The sequence below is a fragment of the Pongo pygmaeus genome, chromosome X (assembly GCF_028885625.2).
Source record: "Pongo pygmaeus isolate AG05252 chromosome X, NHGRI_mPonPyg2-v2.0_pri, whole genome shotgun sequence".
NCBI lineage: Eukaryota > Metazoa > Chordata > Mammalia > Primates > Hominidae > Pongo > Pongo pygmaeus.
Genome location: NC_072396.2, coordinates 155,475,131 through 155,495,885, shown reverse-complemented (window position 1 = coordinate 155,495,885; position 20,755 = coordinate 155,475,131). Strand labels below are relative to the sequence as shown.

Sequence of the window (20,755 nt, the reverse complement as noted above, 5' to 3'; positions counted from 1 at the left end):
TATTTTTTAGTAGAGACGGGGTTTCACCGTGTTAGCCAGGATGGTCTCAATCTCCTGACCTCGTGATCCACCCGCCTCAGCCTCCCAAAGTGCTGGATTACAGGCGTGAGCCACTGCGCCCGGCCATATGTTTAATTTTTTAAAGAAACTGCCAAACTATTTTCAAAAGTGGTTGTACCATTTCACATTCCCACAATGTATGAGAGTTCCATCTTTTCACATGCGTATCAACAATTTGTATATATTATGTAATTTTGGGTTGGTTTTTAAAAGATTTCTTCCATGGAGCTTCCAAAATTCTAACAGCCATGCAACAGACATGTATTATAGTCATTTTACCCAATTCAAGGAAATGGAAATTCGTTTAACTAATTCACAGAAAAGGCAGACCAAGTGAAAGATCTAATGTGTGACAGATTAAAAATTACCTACTGGATACAATGCTCACTATTCGGGTGATGGCTAAACTAGAAACCCAAACCTTACTATGCAATATCTATGTGACATACCTGTACATTTACCCCTTGAATCTACAAAAATAAAAATAAAGAAATGTAACTTCATTAGTTTTACATATACAATGTAACTAAAGATAAGTGGATAAAGTAGTGCCAAGAAGGAAAGGTTAAGGGACCTAAGGATGTACATCAATTAGTTGTACAAAATCCATTACTCCTAAAATGACTAGAGCAGTTTATTTCTTCAAGCATTTTAAGTATTCTCCTTGAAATCCTGTTTACAATTTTCATTTGAAGTACTTCTGAAGAAAGGGCTGTTGAGAAGCAATGGTAATATACTAGATCACTTGAGTCCAATTTAATGAAGTTGGGGTTCTAATGCATTTTTACAGAGGGCAACTCTCACTCGAGATACTTCCCTCACTTATAATAAAAAAAGGACTCAATTTCAGCCAATTATTTTCAAAAATGTTAGCTGTGTTCCAATTAAGTATTAATTCCCACGATCACTTCTGACCGAAACAGCTATAATTATCTAATAAAACTAAACCAGAGTTTTAAAAACACATGACCAAAAACTCTTAAATAATCTGACGGACTTGTGACTGATGAAAGAAATGACAGCCATCAAGCGGTATATACATCACGGTAGTTAAGAGCACTGGCTCTATGGCAGAAGACCTGGGCCTGAAACCTCATTCTACTTTTGATGTCTCGTGCTTTGGGCCAATTGAGTAACCATGGTTTCTCTCTCTCTACTGTGAAGAAATGAGCAATGTCCCCACTAGCTTGCCTTGGACTAAAAGATGCTCCCCATAAAGTGCTCACATTGAGCATAGGCTCAATGAGGGCTAGCTGCCATCCAAGAAGGCCAAAATAATATGATACTTTAAAAGAAGAAGGACTATAGGGGAAGAGTATTGTATTGAAAAGGACAAAGAGGAAATACAAGCTCCAGACACTACAGAGTCCTTCTTCCACCCTGCTGGGGCTGTCAGTGAACTGGAATGACGATTTGAGAGGCATGCTAAGGATGGTGATTTTCTCATTGCAAAAGGCTTGCCCTGCTTTCATACATTGAATGGTGACACCATTTCACCAGATTACAGGTTAGTGATGGCCATGCCACCTGTCAGCGGGCCCAGGGCTATAAGATAGTATAGAAGGCTGAATAATGGTCACCAAAGATGTCCACGTCCTAATCCCTGGAACCTGTGTATACTACCTCACATGGTAATAGGGACTTTGCAGATGTGATCAACTTAGTGATTTTGAGAAGACAGATTATTCCGGATTATCCAGGTGGGCCCTAAATTACATCACACAAATCCTGATAAGAGAGAGGCAGAGGGAGATTTCATACAGACAGAAGAGGGGAAGGCAATGTGACCACAGAGGCAGAGGACGGAATGATGTGCCCACAAGAAGCTGGAAGAGGCAGGGAATGGATTTTCCCCTTGTTCCATCCAGTATTCAAGGTCCAACTCAAGGCTATCCACAACTCTGCTTCACTATCTGAATTGCTATGATGTGACTGATGCCTGAGAAGCCCTGAGTCAGATATCATTACAAGTGTCCACCTAGACTCCCCAGTCTCCTGGTAATTCCTTTGGCTTCCGTACAGAACAATGACAGTTCCTTTCATTTCTTTCATATCCCCTTTGCTATAGACAAAACTATAAAACCTTAGCGAGGTCTCTTAAAACATTTCCCACATTCCTTAAGTGCTAACTTCCATACTTCATCTTTTGCAGATGGCCTTACCTCCTAACTTCCTCAGACATCTGAGCCATTGAACAAGACCTACTTTCATCCAGTCTCTCTTCCTTCTATCTAGCTCAGAGTAGCAGCTGAGCCACCTTGCCAATAACTCCTGTACCTGTGCTCTCTCTTTAAAAAAAAAAAAAAAGCTTTTCCTCTTATTTAGAAAGTGATATATATTCCCTGGAAAAAAATGGAGAAAACATAGCCCTATTACTCAGAAATGATAATTATTCACATATTGGTGGATACCTTTCTAAATTCTGTATGTATGTGTGTGTATATATATATAACTTTTCTTGTACATTAGGTTCTTTCCAACGCTTTTCCACTTTTTTTTAAAAAGATGGGGCCTTGTTCTGTCACCCAGGCTGGAATGCAGTGGTATAATCATATTAATAGATCACTGCAGCCTGAAAATTCCTGGGCTCAAACAATCTTCCTGCCTCTGCCTCCTGAGTAGCTGGGACTACAGTTGTGCACCACTACAAATATTTTCTGTTTTTTTGTTTGAGTTTTATAAGAAGCAGGGTCTCACTACGTTGCCCAGGCTGGTCTCAAACTCCTGGGCTCAAGCAATCCTCCCACTTTGACCTCCCAAAGCACTGGGACTACAGGCATGAGCCACCATGCTGGCTCTGTTTTTCCACTATCATAAGCATTCTAGTATATTCATATTTTCAGACCTGTGTGATTATTTCTCTTAAAAAAAATTCCTGAAGTAAATCTTTTCTGTTTGTCTACAAAATGGGCTGAAGCTTCCCATGACTTGAAAAGCCCTTCTCATAGTCATATGATCCTCAACACTTCCTCCTTCCTTAACTCTCTCTCTTATTAAAAGAACAGTTGATATTCATTACCTCTATTTTCTCACTCACACCCACCACATCACTAGACACCCCCAAGGTCATAAAGGACCTCGCTAATAAACCTCCTTCAAGTACCACTGACCCTTTCTTCTTAAGACCCTTTCTTTACCTTCCAATATCCTCCTTTGATGTCCATTTCTCTGGTATGCCTCCTTCACTGAGCTCCACTTCTCGCCTCCTGCCCTGAATACAAACAGGCCCAAAGCTCCACTCAAAGTCCTCTGATCTTTTCCCCACACATCCTCTCTCAGAATCTACATTAAAGGACTTTGCTTGCATTTGTTGCCCAATAGCTGACTGCCAAACTGACATCTGTGTGTTAAGTCTCTATTTTGGGTTCTACTTTGCAGAAAGCCTGCCTGTTAGACACCACCAGGTGGACGGCCCATCACTACCCCAAATGCATGGTGTTTCTCTTGACCAAGGTCCCAGTCAAATCTTATTTTTATTTTGCCTTTCATTTTTTTATGAATTTGTCATCCTCACCAATGAATTGTAAAAAAAAAAAAAAAAAAAACCTAATTGTGACAACTAAATATAATGTGATACCTGGATGGGATCCTTAAACAGAAAAAGGACATTAGGTAAAAGCTAAGGAAATCCAAATAAAGTATGAACTTTATTAATAATAAGTTAATAATGTATAAATATTGGCTCATTAGTTGTGACAAATGTACTGTACAATGTGACATGCCATAGTTGTGAGCAGTGTAAGACGTCAATAAGAAGAAAAACTCGGTTGGGTATATGGGAACTTTCTATAGCACTTTTACAATTTTTCTGTAAATTGAAAACCATTGTAAAATAGAAAGTTTTATTTTGGTTTTTATGTTAGACCTTGTGAATGGGAAAATGGTATAAGACTTTAAGGAGGTTCACATATGATTGAAGAGATGATAGGTATGTGTAAAAAGAGACATAATGTATAGCAAAGTCAGTGGAAAGAACATTCCCTTTGAGATTCGGTGGGATTTGATCTGGTCCTTGAAGAAAGTGGAAGAATGGGGGAATCCATTCTAGAGAAAGAGGACAACCTAGACAAAGGCCCAGAAACAGGCGTGAGATGGAATCAGGAAGAGTAAGGATTTCTGTAGTTGCAGGTTAATCTAACACACCTGCAGAAGGCAGATGAACAGGGGCGTGGCTGTCAGGTTAGGCTGTTGGGAGCCCCCAGAGGTTTTGGAATAGCAGGATATTTTAGGAAAATGTTCTGTCAGCTGCTTATAGAATAGATACGAGAGGGAAGGAAAACAGAACCATTTTAAGAGTGCAAAGATAGGGGTAGTAATGGCCTAGTTTGAATGCTGCCAATGTGGGGGTGAGGGGACTATGAGAGTGACAGACATGTTTCCAAGGAAGGGCCTGTGGTACTTGATGATTAGCTCGGTGCAGGAGCTAAAGAAATGTAGGATGACACCAAGAGGATAAGCCTGGCTAGCTGAGAAAAGCATGCCACCACTTGCAGATGAAGGGTAAGTTGGAAAACAAAATTTGACTACAGAATATATCTTAATAATTCACCTATACATTAAAGCTTTTTGTTTGTTTACAGAACTAAATGGTTTCTAAAAGTGTTAGTTCCCTCAGATCGCTTCAAGTACTTTTTAAAAAGTGGAGGATTATTGATGCCTTTATCAGGATAAAGGATTGAAAATAATAAAACACAAAACCAATTCTTTAAGATAAGTCATTTGAGATTAGTTTCAAACAAACAAACAAACAAAAAAACCAAAACTGACCACCTCTATCTAGGTCCAAAGAGGTCATACCCAGTAATGGTTAGATAATAAATTGGCTATTCCTAAATAAACCTGCATGAAAGACTGAAGGACTTAATACTGAAAGATGGAAAGAGATGTCTTTGCAAACTCTAAATATATTCTGGAGTGATGATGTGAAATCTTTAATTTAGGTAAGCAAATTATAAAGCAACATAAAACTGTTAAATGTGGTCCTCTACTACAAAGTTTATCTCTCAATGTCCATTTTTTTTAAGGAATTTAAAAATATCTCCATTCCACTAAACAATTACATTCTTTTTTATATACGCAAATATTTTCACAAAATATACTTGCCTTGATATGTTCTAACCAATGAGTAGACTCCAAACTGGACAACCAATGAGATTCTTCTACATTAGGATAAACAATGTCCTTCACTTTTTTTAAAGATTCCCGCATAACATGAATATTATGAATGTCTAAGAAGAAAAGTTCGGCGTTATGATATGCATCATCACTTTCATATCCTCCTCCTGTTGCCTAAGAAACAACATGAAATACAAACAATCAGTTGAGTTTTCTATTTCATCAGAAACTTACACAAATATTTCTAGTTATTTGTCCTCCAAATAACCCCAAACCCTCCAATTTAAATGAATAATTGATGTGACTTAACTTCCTAGCCAACAGTAAGTCTCAAAAACATTAGTCATACTTTGAGTTGAAAAAAAGACAGAAGGCTGGCAATTTCCTGGGGAATCTGTATTCCTAAGGAAAACAATCATCCTCAAAATGCTCTATAATTAATAGCTCTTCTTCCGGATCTGGAAAGGCAAAAGCAGGTTGTGAAAGGTCCTCGTTCTCCATTAGTTTTGTATCTCTAATAGTACTCTTCAGGGGGAAGTGGGGAGGCAGCCAGACTGAGGCAGCAGCAGGCACCTCTGGCTCTGTAACAGCACTCACGTAGGACGTGATGCATTAGAGGGAAACAACAGGCTTTGGAGTCAGACTCAGGCTGACAGCTCAGCTTCAGCTTCTCCTTGCCATGTGATCTGGGACAAGGCAATTAACATTTCTGAGCCTCAACATCCTCTCCTGTAAAATAGGGGATAATATTACCTAGGTCTCATACTATTAAAGGAACCACACTCTATTATAATAGCTAATGCCAGCCACTATTTAATGAACTCCTATGACATCCCAGGTACTGTGACTCTTGCTTTACATAATTTTATCCCTTCAGCAATGCTGCAAGATAGGTATTACTGTCTCCATTTTGCCAATGAGAAAACAGAAACTCAGAGACGCTAGTTAACTATCCCCTAAGTCACATAGGTAATAAGTGGAATTTAAGTCTAAGTCTGGCTTCAAAGCTCGAACTTTTTCTACTAAACCATGACTATTTCTCTGCTATGCAAACACCAATGACAGAGCTACTGCACATAGTGAACTCTGAAAGAATAAAAGATTTCAAGAGGAGACAAGATGGCTACTGCCTACTGCAGCAACCACAAGTATTAACTTGCCAGGGCAGGCTTTGGTTCATCTTCACAGCATGGTGAAGAGTGCCCATTTTCCACACTGACAAAAAGAGATGCTATGGTTTCATTTAGGAATCTGGCTGCATTCTGCTTAAACGTTTTGAAATGGCATAGAACACGTGGCCTTTGGCCCTTTAAGAAAAAGTTAAACAGTTCTGAGACTTGCAAAGAAAGCAATATTATACTAACTCCAGAGTGCCTGTAGGAACAGAACAGGGAAACATCTGCCTGGGGCTGAAGAGGAAAGGAGAAGTCACCAGACAAATGTGCCATAGCTACAATATGGCTATTTTCTCTTTATTAACAACAATGGAAGGAATATAAGCTTGTAGCCATGGATAGAAGGGCCAAAGAAACTTAGGGTTTTTTTTGTTTGTTTTTGTTTTTTCCTGGAGTTAGTCACAAAGAAAGGTTTCCTGCAGAAGTAAGGCTACCATCCATTTAGGTTTCAAACTTGGAGACCTATGTTAAAAGCCAGAGATCTTGGTCTCCAAAGACTCTAGGCAAGAAAATATAGTTAGGCAGAAGTATTTCTTTAGAGCTTGCTCTAAATAGTATCACTAGTAAGCAGACAGTAAACATTCACAGTGTTGTTTTAAAAAAGTTATTAGCTAATAAATAAGCAATTTATTATTTAAGTGGGCCACTTTCTCCTCTTCCTGCTTCTCTACACATGCGGTTTTTAAATAGTTATGGTGATTTTCAAAGAGATTATTGAAACTAGAGTTCTTTTCATAAATAACTGAAAATAAGTGAAAAAATAAAAGGGAAAATATACTTTATTACTCATCGCTAATGTTTCTGGTAAAAACAGACATTAGCACAGTTCCACATTAATTCATCACGATGTACTGCCACAAAAATAGAAGCGGCTTGCTGCTAGATCTCACCAATCCTTGGATTTTGTTTAATTTAAAATGATGTGCCATTGCTTGTTGCATCTGGGGATGTAAATTTCTAAATATCTGTAAGGGAGGAACAGTTAGGTCCACGGAGAACAGAAGGTCAGAAAGGGCAACAATCAATTAGTCAAGCATACACTGAGTTCCTGAAAGTTCAAATTCTACATCTCTGGTTACTTTTGAAGTATTCTTTTTGGTTTTCCTTTCTTCAACAAAAAAGAACAATGTAGATTACCTAGGACGATGATGTAAAGGTCTATGGGCCTGTTGCTATGGATATAGACGACTAGCGACTAGCAGAGAGACACAGCAGAGGGAGGGGGAAACAAGTGAGCTTTTTAAAAGAATGACAAGAGATCTGCAAAGCTTAGGCTTTTTCCCTGATATTTTCCTTCCCTTGACTCCTAAGAGGACTAGAAATAGAGGCTTGTTTCCTGAGTGTTAAAAAGGCCTTCAGGAATTCTATTGCTAGAATGAGCTTTAGAGTTAATTAGTGTATCCATTTCATGCATTTTAATATTCTAAAATATTCTTTGTAAATACTTCATTGTAATGCTATATCATATCTATTTCAGGCTAAATATGTACATGAAAATATTGCATTTTATATATATATATATATATATATATATATGTATTCACCCTGAAATATATATGAAAGATAATAGGTACAGAGATATATAAAATTAAGGACAATCCAAGAAGATATTTAGATTTAGATTTAATTTCCTGAGTGTTTCACTTACGATTCCTAATTTACTTGTCAATTTAACTTACTGATTGCTTCACATATAATTTCAAAATCATCTCTGGACCAAAAAACAACCATAGTAACAAATAGCTGGTTTAAAAGCATGCATGGGGATGGGGAGGTGGCTCAGGATTAAACGTGTAGGACAGAAGATCTGTGTGCAAATAATCAAGAGTTGAGCTCTGCATGCACGCAGTCTGACACATCCTAGTGCAGACAGACATCACAGATTCTATTAGGAAGCTGCTGCACCTATCTGAGCTGCTCAAGAACTTGTTTTGCTTTCTGGTTCTTGTCTTATGTTCTGAATAATTGAAGATGCTAGACAAATAACCTCAGGATAAGCAATGTATTAAATATGATGAAATTTAAGCCTACAGCAGAGGAGAAACAATAAATCTGAAAGCTGGAATGGGAGTGAGCAATTTGGGGCAGGCCCCTCGTGAGCATTTGAAAGTGACAGCAATGATGGGAGGAGAAGGAAAAGAAAAACAACAAAAAGGAGAAATAGAACATAAAATGCACATCAATCTGGGGCCATTTAGTATAGCAGCAAACAGCCATACACCTTGCAGCAGCTTCTGAAGGCAACACTGTGCAGTCACTGATGTTCATGATGACCCTAATCAATTTTAAGTGCATTCCGCATATTCTGCTTACAGCAAAAAGTCAATTGAGACAGACTTCTTTGAAAACGGTCAACTTTGTGTATATGTTTGTGCTTGGAAAACTCACATACGGGATCTACTCATTTCTTGAATTATCTTATGTAAATGAGAATACACATATGTGAGTATATACGGGTATGGGGGAGGGAGTGTTTGAGTAAGCATGCAAATTTAGTATTTTAATAATTACAGCTTCCCATAGCTCCTTACAGATGCCCCAATAGTGTACACAATGAGTGATCATCCACAGCTGAAAGGGCTTTGAAGCGAATCTAACTTTTTCCTGCCAAGGTCCTGGCCAAAACCCAATTTTATTACAGTCTAGACATGCCTATTTACCTAAAGTTTATTTGCATTTGATTTTGATGTATTCAATTTTGTTTAAGTTTTGTGATTAAAACTACTTTCTATCTAAGAGAACTGGTTTTCTTAACTATTAATTTAAACCCATGTGTTTCTATGTCATGGCAAAAACATTCACAGAAAACACTGCACTCTGTATGTAAGCTAAGTGTCCAGCACATCATTAAGTCCACTCACCTTGTTGGCCACTGCATTTACGCTGGGTCTTGCATCATAAATGGTGAGTTTAGAAATTTGTTTATTAGTCTCCCTGATAACATCGAGATATTTCTCATCATCTTTATTTCGTTTCCCACTCATACCGACAAGAGGCTGACTGCAACGCACAATGACTGTCTTATTTTCTGGATGAATCCATGACAGCACCTATGGTTAAGTCAGAAAGTTTAAGCTATCAAGAAAGCAAATCTACAAGCAAACAATTAAAACTGCAAAACAGTAAAGCACTGACAGTTATCAAGAAGTGAAACTGATTGTGCTAAAATAGAATACTTGTTCACTTGCAATCTCACTGTGTGCGTGTGCCCAGAGACATGCATTTAATAATATATCTCAGAAACAGTACAATTACCAGTCTTTTCTTAATTAGCACCACATCCAATATAAATTAATTGCTTACCTAAAAATAGTTGTATCACTTAAAGGAAATTGAAAGCTTGATCCTATTTTAATTATGTAGCTTGCACTGGATTTGTTATCATATAGAAGCAGCTTTGGCAAAAAGTGAGAGGTAAAGGAAATCGTCTCTGGTACGATATGTTTCTCATAATACCAACTCTGTCTACAGATCATTTTCCCGACAGCCTCAATTCTAGAATCTAACACAGGAAGGAAGAAAACCGGAGCAGAGCAAAACAGATCTCAGGACAGCCCAAAGGGCGAAGATCTGCTCGTCTCCACAGTGCAATGTGGACATCCAATGCCTAGGAGACCTCATCAAGCCCTGATTCAGAACCTGTCTTCTCTAATTTTATACACAAGTCTAGTACATTTGCTCCCTGGTTGCCAAGCTCATAGCATGTGAAAAGTAATACACGTAAAAGGTAGCTAATAATGTAATATACCAAAAACGACAGAATTGTACACTTGAGATGGGAAATTGTTTGGTATGCGAAGTAGATCTCAATAAAGCTGTTAAAAATGGGAAGCTGGAGAATTGCAGCACAGTGGGCGACAATGTGGACTTTGGGGTCTAGTGCCATCTCTGCCGTGGCTCTAACCTCAGACATTTCACTCGCAGCTTCTCTGGCTTCCCTTTCCTCTTCCATAAAATGGGGAGAATAATATAATCTCATAGGGTTGATGGGTGGCCTGAAGAAGAATGCCCAGAAAGTCTGCAATAAACACTGGCTCGTGTTAGCTTATAGAGGCAGGCAGTTAACAAAAACTACAAAATGCAGATATAAAGAACTAAAGAGGCATAATCATGTGGGCTCACTCAACATAACACCAAATTCCCTGATGTCTCTGAAGTTACCTACCCCACGATGGCAAATGACAAACATTGATGTTTATAAAAATGAGTGTTTATAATGACAACAGGTTATTGAGAAAAGATTATACAATAATATTTATTCATTCTCAGAACAAATATGGTCCTTGCACCATGCTAGAGATGAATTAAAAACACCATCGTAGCCCCTGCCTAATAAGAGTCCAAAGGCTCAGAACTGGGAGCCTTGGAGAAGGTACTAGCGGGACCTAAACCTCCACCTTCCAATCTATAATGCACAGCACATACGAGATCTGCCTTCCCTTCCCTCTATGGCCCTGGTATCAAGAGAGACAAGAGACATGAGACCACTTTAAAGGAGCAATTTGCTACACATTTAAAAGATTTATTATTTGAGAAAGACCCCATCAAGTTGTAAATTTCAGTCCGGCCATAGGCAATGGCCTCCCTCCTCCCACCCTCTTCTCTTTGTGATGCCATGTTAGGAAATGCTACTCCTCTGAGTTGTTTCACCTCTTAATTTCTTTGCAGGAGGGGGGATTCTTATTACTTTTTGAAAAAGATGCTTATTACAGAGCTAAACAGGTACAAATAATGTTCATTTCACAGTGTCAACTACCATAAGTGCTTTTACAGTATATGGCACTGTATTATTCTTATTAAAATTAATATCTAGAAGCCATAGATAATTAAGTACACAAATATCTAACCACTGAAAGACGTTTATTACAGCATTATTTATAATAGCAAAAGATTAAGCAGAAGCTGAATGTCTCACAATGGAAAACTGATTAAATCATGGTACATCTACACACTGGCATATGAGCGGATCATATTTAGCAACATGGGAAGTTGTTCACAAGATATTGCTAGATAGAAAAAGACACAAATTATAGAATAATTTCTATAAACTGAGACACAAATTATAGAATAATTTCACTTTTTTCAAATATATATATATGTGTGTGTGTGTGCGTGTGCGTGTGTGTGTGCAGATATATGCTTAGAAGGAAGTCTGAAAGGATATATACCAACAGTGTTAACACTGGTTCTCACTAGGTGGCAGACTCCTTTTTGCTTATCAGTATTTTTTATAACGCTTAAAATGAACGTGCATTACTTGTACATTAAAGACTCATAAAATTAAGACAAATCTGTTTGAGAATAAGAGAATACATATCCATTAATGGAAACATTTAATGCACATTGATTATTTCTCTACTGAGAAATAAAATTTCTCAGTGATATTTTATTATAGTTTGTATCTTATTTACATGCAAAATAAGATCCCTTTCCTGTCACTTCCTTTTGTATTTTTACATGAGCTTTTATAAAAAGAACCGACTATCAGATATTAATGATTTCACATTAAAGGCACATATGTTTTCTGGGTGGAAGCAAAGCTCTGAGACTTAGCCAACAGCCGGGTGGTTAGAAAGTATACTGCAAAGAACATATTACCATGCTTAATAGTACCTAATAGTAGATCTATAAATATGTAGAGGTGATGGGGAACTCAGTCTTTCCTATAAAAGCTATTTTAGAAAAAATAAATACAAATTGGTGGCCATGATAAAGTAAGAAGGATCTATAACATGACTAAATAAAAAGTTAAGAAATTCTATCTGCTCTACAGTAGACACTCATTCTATTCAGAATAATGGGGACTACTGGATCAAGATGGCAACCAAGCATGGTGGAAAGGGCACAGTTGTTTAATTTTCTCTGTTTCAAATCCCATGGAATTCACCCATATACACAAATGAAACGGTAGATGCTCAATAAATATGAACTGAATGAATACATGAAGAAAACTGAGCCAGGCTACCCTAGCCCAGTCGTCCTTGTGAGCAAGGCATGTATTAGCAAGACAGCCAGCCAGCCAGGGCAGGGGTGTAGTCTGTGGCTATGGTACAGAAGAGCATGTCCAAACAGAGCACAGGAAGACTGAACTTGTAACCCTAGCTTCATTAGCATCATGTTCTAACAACATGAGCTAAAGAACATACTTTCAAGTACAATTTATATCGTGAAGATATGAACAGACACTACTAACTGGAGAAGCAAGTGAATTAAAAAAAAATCATTACATAAGGCATTTATTAATTTCAATGGGTAAAACAGTAGTGCTATAGTGGAAAAACATGACAGACACTGCCTTAGCAGAATAATCACAGTTAACATCACTAATAACGGGACAAATCAACAGCATGTCTCCTAAGGTGGTGCACTGAGAACACAGCATCACTTCTGCGGTTTTATGGCTAGAAGTGTGTAACAAGTGAATTTAAAAAAATTACAATTCATATTAGGCTGACAATACAAAAGTTTTGCACAAATATCCTTTTAAGGAAAAAAAATGTCTAGACTTGAAAAAGGCAAGGTGACATTAAGTCTTAATTTCTTCAACCTTTGTTTTTAAACATTTACTTATTAGGGAAAAAAAATAAAACCCCAATGTACTTATGACAGACCCTGAAAATTAGCAGGGGAGAATACCTAAATTTTTAGTCAATTTTTGTCAATGTTAGACAGTATGACATGCCCTTTAATATTTAAGGACCAAAAGAGAGCTTCGTGAACTAGGTGCAGTGATACCGTATGGATAGTGTCTGGAATAATCTATACTTGACTCCAGTTAGACAATGGTATTGGGGCAGCCTGCAAAGGTGACGGGGGTGAGCTCATGGTGAGTATATGTCAAAGTCTGTGCTGACACATTTTATAACAAGACAGTGTGTTCTTTCCAGCGTGATTTATCTGACATTTATCAAGAGCCTATCATATAGTATCATGTATTGTGCCACAAAGACAAAAGCCACAAGGAGCCTGTCCCTCCTTGCTTCCTTCCACACAGCACTTGGTTCCCATTACTTGCAGCCCCTCTCTCGTAGAGAGCTCTTTACTTGCGTCCATTCTTGATCCTTAGTTGCAAGCTCCTAGAAGGCAGGTGACGGCACACTTCTTCTCCAATCTGGTATGGTACTTTGCACTCAGAAAGCACTTAGTAAGTATTTTTTGGGATATAATTCCAAAAGGACCGTTTCTCTAAGTTACATGACTACCATTCTTATGGACTAAAAGGTGTTCTTCAAGAGAAACATTAATTGCAGTACTCACTGGAATTCGATTTCGGGACCTAAAAGTTGCAACTCTCCGGAGGTCATCATCTGAGGCACGATACGGAACCACCAAAAGAGCAGGGTAAGTGTCACAGAGCTCATAGCACTTATTAATAAAAGTTATTCTCCAATGGTGATTGGGCAAGCCCTGTGAGGAAAAAAAGAAATTCAAGTCAGTATTGCTTGACCTCATCTCTGGATTTGGCCTCTTAGGCCTCTTTTCTTTCTTCTAGCAATATGTGCACATGCCTCTTTGACCACAGGGTGATGACGGTCTACCTATTTATAATAAGGGTGCCAAATCAATAATCCAGACAACGTAAGAACACAAGACAAAACATTGGTGGTTTTTACAGTTCTAAACTATACTTTGTAAATACAGATTCTCTTGAATTCAAAGGAACTCGTCTTTCTTTATTTTGTGTCCACATATTCTTTACTACCTGTACCACACAGATAAACCCAAGTTCATCCCCCGCCCATGCACCCCTCCCATCCCCTAAAAAAATATCCTGCTTCATCTTAATCTGGCTCTAACTGAGGGTAGAAAAGAGATCAGGCAACTTCCTCTCCCTGCTCAAAATAGAGTGAATGCTTCAGTCTGCTCCAAAGTGGAAAGAGGCTGAGCTCATGAAGAAAATCACAGAGGGGAAGTAAAGGAAAACCCCTCTGGGGAGGCTCATTTCGCCACCTCCGATGAGTTTTTTTCAATCAAGTTGTTCGGAATCGATGATTGCCCTATAGTTTGTGTGAGAAATACAGTCATTTGCATTTTAAGCAGACTGCTAATGTGACAGGGAGACACAGAAGACACCTCCCATCCTATCATCTCCCCCACAAAATTGTATTTAGTATGGAAAAGATCCAGAGGTGGTGGAATATTCTCTCCCCATTCTCACAAATGCACAGATACACACACAAAAGTGAGCTATGTGGGTGTTTGCTTTGGGGACAGACATTGTACCTTTTCTTTAGGTCTGGCCCTAGAGACCACGGACCAAACAGATGTTGAGTCTGATGCTGAGTCCAATTAGACAGTTATAAGTCCCATCAGAAAGTTATAAGAAAAAAAGATTGAATATAATGGCAGTCTAGAACAAAATACCTTCAACAGTTCATATATGCATGCAATCTTAAAAACAGGAACTGTTTTGTTTCAAGCTAGAAGCTTTGAACTAAAAAAAAAAGTCTTAATGTTATCAGTAATACTTCAAAAATAAGGTAAAAATATTTTAATACATCATTTACAGAGGTCTCCAAAACATGCAAAATGTTTTCATGGTCCTTCTTCTGCCTCAATAGCTAGTCCAGAACTGAGGCCATTAAAATGGGAGGAGTGCAAAGCCTTAGAAAACTCAACAGTCTAAACGTGACTGATGGAAGCAACAGGATATACTATCTCACATATGTTCTAAAGCTAAACTCCTGCACCCAAATTCCAGAGCATCAAATCTGTTCATGAATATGCAAACCGTTGATTAAGACTAAAAAAGGAAACCAATCCAGGTTTTTCATGGTGAAGGTGGTGACTAGATGGTTCTTCTCAAGTCTAGGGTTCTACGATTTTACTTTATATTCACTACCTTTTCATATAAAGCAAATGGGCTTGATCTGATTCTCAAATCTCATTCAACAAAACTTTTCAATTATCTTAAGAGCTTTGTAGAACAAGAATTGTGAATTATCCCATTGCACAACTCCTAGCTATCTACAGATTTGGTTACACCACAGGTCACACTGTGGCTCTTGTTACCTATTATGCACAGAATTCCCTTAACAAAAATACTGCAAGAGACTTTTGTTCCTGAACAGCAATATGAGACCAAGCCTCTTGCCTTTATTATAGCAAATAAACATGCATGTAGGTGACATTCATATAAGAGAGCAGTAAAGGCAATTATAATGTACACTTATCAAAGCTTCCTTGAAAAAGACATCACTACAGGAAAACAGTTCTAATTCATTTGAATCTGCAAACTGAAATGAATATAATTTAAATCTAACTGCAAGTAATAGTTAAGCTCCCAAACATGCATATACATAGCAACATCAAGTCCTAAAGTGTAACTTCTAAAATGTTTGACTTTTCTAAATCCTAAGTATTTAATTCATTTCATAAACAACACAAAATTGATGCTCTTCATATAGGGAAGGAAATAGAATTTAGTGATCCAGTCTTCGATGCAGCTTGCATATGGCAATGGAATGAGCTTATAAGTTATACATTAATAGATAGAATGAGATATATTGTACAAAATGTGGATAATATCACCACCATTGAAAAGATATTTAGCAAGGATGTCGCTGATTTTCAGAAAGCATGGCTGATGACATACTGTCATAATGCATGTTTCAGGTTCATCACATACCAGACAATAGCATCTAACATCTTACCTGCCTCCTGTATTCTTCCACTGGATTGTAAACTGTCCATCCATCCACATTAAACTTTTCTTCATTTAAAAATGCAAATAATGGCTAGAAAAGGCAAAAAATAAATAAAGTTCAGCGTGAAGGAATAGTGTACTATTATAGTACATCCTTTGATTTCTCGCAAAATAAATTTCACCAGATTTGCCGACCATGAAATTACAACCCAAACCAAGACTTATAACAACAACAACCCCCCCAAAAAAAACAGTGGAAAACTCAGATCAGACTTACGCTAACTTCTATCTTGAGTAATAGAAAGAAGACTCAATTTTCTATGGCTATAAATCTCTCAATTGTTCTTTTAATGATGTTCCACAAAAAAATCAGATTACCAGACCAAAAAGTGCCTATCAATTTTAAACAGTATTAGCAATTGATCAGGTACAAGCCACTAAAAAGAAAGAAGGAAAGAAAGAAAAATAAAATTCAGGAATTATTGTTAAACGGTGCAACTGTCTCAAAAGGGAACAATGACGTGTTTATTTTTTAAAAAGACAGGATATTAAGAAAACTCTGAGCTAACTGTTCTCTGTGAATTCTGAATCAATGTCCTGGTTTCTGTGAAATGACAGGACTCAGACCTCTCACCTCTTCTCTATATATACTCACCCTCAACGTGCTGTTGATACACATGATAGCTTCAAATACCATCCATACTCTAGTGACTAGTAAGGACCTATCATTCTCCAGCATCCCCTCTGAATTCCAGACTTGGCTATCCAAGTGTCCACTCTACTACCCCACCAGACTGCCTAAGAGGCATCTGGAGAACTCTCAAGTTAACACATCCAAAGCCAAACACCCTTGGCTCCCCCTACCCAGTCCTGCTCTTCCCACAGTCTCCCCATTTCAGTACATGACTTCCAGCTGATTGAGCTGAAAACCTTGGATTCATCTTTGTCACCACATGGCTACCACCCTGGTCCAAGCCACCATCATCTCTTACTTGGTTAATTATAAAAACCTAACTGCTCCCCTGCTTTCATCTTTGTACTTCTCAAGTCAGAGTGACAGTGTCGTAGGTCAGATCAAGTCCTTTCCTTGCCCCAAATCCTCCCGTAGCTTTCCACTTTGCAAGGAGTAAAGGTGGAAGTCCTTCCAATGGCTTATGCAGCTGTCTGCCATCTGGCCATCTCCCCCGCCACATCTCTGCTCTCAGATTCACTCGCTCCACGTAAGTCACACCTGCCTCCTGTGCCACTCCCTAAAGGCACCAAGCACATGCCACTCTCAGGGCCTTTGCGGCTACTATTCCATCTGCCTGGAATACGTTTACCTCATGGCTTCTTGTCTTACTTCTCTCACATCTCTGATCCAATAATCTTAATCAGTAAGACCTTCTCTGACACCCTACAAAAAAACATGTTACCCTCACAACAGCACTCCCTATTCCCATCTGATTTTCCCTATCACTTATGACCATTTGACATATTACATATGTACTTGTTCACTGTACATATATACTATCCCCTCCCCTAGAACATGGGCTCCATGAAAGTACACACTTGCTTCATTCCCATCCTTTATCCCCAGTAACTACAATGGCGCCTGGTCAGAGGGAGGCAGAACACAGGCTCGCTGAGCGAATGAAGACATGAAGGCCCACACAGCCCCTGTACAACCATCTTCTCTGGAGGCGCTGCGTCTGGGCACTTTTCCTCTATGTAGCTCCCTCCCCAACCATTTTCCTCTGTCATCAGACTAATCGCTTTGAACACCAGTGTTCCCTCCCCTACAACACAGTGTATTTCTGGAAAAGCATCTTTCAGCAGCAACAGTTTTCTGCATGTGAATGGCAAGAGGTTTAAGGTGAAAACTGCCCAAGAGCATGCTCTCCAGAATGTCTTCTCAAACTTTCCCAGGCATGCAGCACACTCTGCAGGTCTCAACTCTGGCAGCGCTAGGCCCAAGTGCTGTTTATTCTGGATGGCTGGCATGATAAGCACACACTGGTAATGACGCTGACCTAGCTAAGCGATGCACTGAGGCTTTAACCTGACACTGAATCCACAGCAATGCTTAATTATTCAGTACTACCGGGAAAAATAAGTGATTTCTGTTAAGTTTAAATTAAAAGACAGAGGGACTTTGGGCGAAAATAGCACTAAAATGTTTGGTGCACTTCTTTATCCATAAACAGAATATATGGGACATGCCTAAGCATTCTCTCGGCAATATATCATTACTGTGAACATCTGATACTGCGCTGGTCAGTACTTGGCACAGGTAAACATTCAGGATTGTTGAATGATTTGAGTGATGTACTGTTAACATGGTTGTAGATGGTTTGAGACCTAAGGCTCTACTGTCACTTTAAAAGAAAACCTAGAACTTGCTTTCTTGAAATAAGTTCCTGACCTCAACATGGTTTTTGTTCATTTGTTTTAGTTATTTGCATCTTTCCCAAGAAGCTCAAGTGAATATGGCAGCTTTTAAAAACCAAAGAGAAAAATTCCTCAATTGAAGGCCCAGATAAAGCTTTCCTTCCAGAAAAAATCATCATGTGTAGTAATGCTATCAGCATTAACTTTCAAGCAGCATTTTCAACCTAAATTACTATTTTTTCAATCCCTAATGTTAAAGCACCTTCTTTTTTTTGCTTCCAGTATTCCTGTATCTTACATGAAAATTTCTAAGTTTATAAAATTGTTATCAGAAGATCAAAGCTATATGGCCTAAACAAAAATTATCTACATAACTTCCTTGTTTTATAAAAGAACCTGAACAGAAGCAACATCAATTTTTTTTTGTCATTAGTATGAGACTGAGACAATGTCCCCATGGTAACCACACATCAGATGGCCTCGCTCATGAGATCACTTCTATGATGATGCTTCACATTCTGACTAATATCCAGAATGAGTCAACTAACTGGTATCCTTTAACCCGAAACATGTCTATTAGAATTGGTGACAAAAACAACTCCCAGTTTACTCTTGATGCTAAGAGCCAGGCTTGGACCCCAGATATTTCAGGAAGAATTATGAATCGCACAACAGCCAAATATTTCTCCTCATGAAGCACATAGCAACACATCTAATATTAAATTGGAGCTTAGGGTAGAAAAGACTGGGTGCTTAAACCAATATTTTCACCATTCAAATAAATTAGCTTACAAACACAGAAAAACATTTTTCAAAAAGCATCACTAGGTAGTGTTTATGTGGTGTTTTTATTTAAAAACTAAGTTTTCCATAAGCTACTTGGCTCAATTGAAGTGAGCAGTCTGAAAGAGCCAATACCACCATTTTCTAAACTTGAAAGTACGAGAACTCACTTTTCAGATACATTTTCTTTTTTTCTTAAAGATTAAGAGAATATAGGCTCTCAGAGTAACATAAAGTTGGATTATTACAAAAACAAAAATAAAGCAATAACAAAACACATTCATCTGTACCTCATTATCAAAAAGTATAAAATTCCCTACAAGTGGTAACTTGTTACAAGCCTAACTAAAGCTCCTATTTCAAAATTGTTAAAACCTAAAGTGAATAGGTTATACGTCTTGTGGTTTTTAGCTGTCATTTACTTTCTCTTCCAGACAATGTATTCTTTAACACTTTATTAATGTGTTGACACTTTCAACTATTGTTCTTAAATATAACCTTGGGTCAATTTTGACCCTTAATTTCTGGCTCTCAAGTATTTTCCATTATAACCATCAAGCAGAGCGTCTTGTTTGCTAAATGGGTAATGATAAAGCTTACTCAATGAACACGTCCAAGTACTGATTTCATCGACTATGGAAAATTCAAGAGCGATTCAGTCCCAACCGAGCAAAGTCTTAGGACAGAGAAGATGTTTTGCTGAGCATCACCTTTCAGCTGATGCTTCAGCAAGTCCTACGTGGCTTTCTTCTAGGGTGTGGTCCTTATCTACGGCTCTGCCTCAGAATCGGGGGTGAAGTGGGCTGCTTTTTCTAGATGCTAAACCATGCCCTGTGCCCTGCCTCACCCCTACTGAACCAGAATCTCTAGGGGGTGACTTTCTACCTCCATGGTCCTAGAAGGGCCATGTGGGATGTACCAGAACTCTCAGGAATGTAGCCTAAAGATTCTGTGTGGTCAAGCTGTTGGGGAGCTACTTTAGTTTGTTTTAAATTACTTTGAAATAATTATAGATTCACAAGAAGTAAATCTTCAGCCAGCCTCTCCAGGTGTTAACATCTTGTATAACTTTTAGCACAATATCAAAATCAGGAAACTGACAGAAGATACTCTCAAATGGCCACCCTCACCTTCCTCAAGTGAGCAAGTCACGTCTTCCTTAATTTTGCTCTATATTAGTATTTGGGCATTTCATCAATTCACAATTCACTAGATCCCTACTAGTCAAGAGATACTGTACATGGAGACTTTTTTTTTTTTTTTAAAGTAATCATGTGCATTGTTTCTGGATTAAAAATAGCACAATGTAACATTTGAAAAATGTTAAAGGACAAACTTGAGATGAAACTCTCTGATTTCACACCAGGGATAAAAACAGCTCTGACATAGGGAATATAACTTGTCATTTTAATTTAGCTACATTTATCATTGTAACTTGTCGGGGTAAAGACTCTGAAATGACAACAGATTTTAGCTTTCACTTAATTAGCCATTATTTTTAAATGGCACCTATATAAAGATGCACTGATTACCTTAAAACATCTAGATTGGATTTTTTGTTTATTTAAGCAGAATCTATAAATCTTAATTCTTGAGTTTCCTTTGA

The 20,755-nt window shown here is 38.1% G+C and overlaps 1 protein-coding gene across 6 annotated transcripts in view; it reads right to left on the bottom strand.

Moving 5' to 3' along the window:
- The window catches only part of MTM1 (myotubularin 1), a 109,623-nt gene that overhangs the window by 17,925 nt on the left and 70,943 nt on the right, over positions 1-20,755 (bottom strand). For all 6 annotated transcript variants that reach the window (XM_054472146.2, XM_054472143.2, XM_054472145.2 and 3 more), the window contains exons 7-10: positions 16,004-16,087; positions 13,608-13,757; positions 9,212-9,400; positions 5,164-5,349 (exon numbers count right to left, since the gene is read on the bottom strand). In XM_054472146.2, the coding sequence (XP_054328121.1) occupies positions 5,164-5,349; positions 9,212-9,400; positions 13,608-13,757; positions 16,004-16,087 (609 nt within the window). The remainder of the gene's footprint in view (positions 1-5,163; positions 5,350-9,211; positions 9,401-13,607; positions 13,758-16,003; positions 16,088-20,755) is intronic.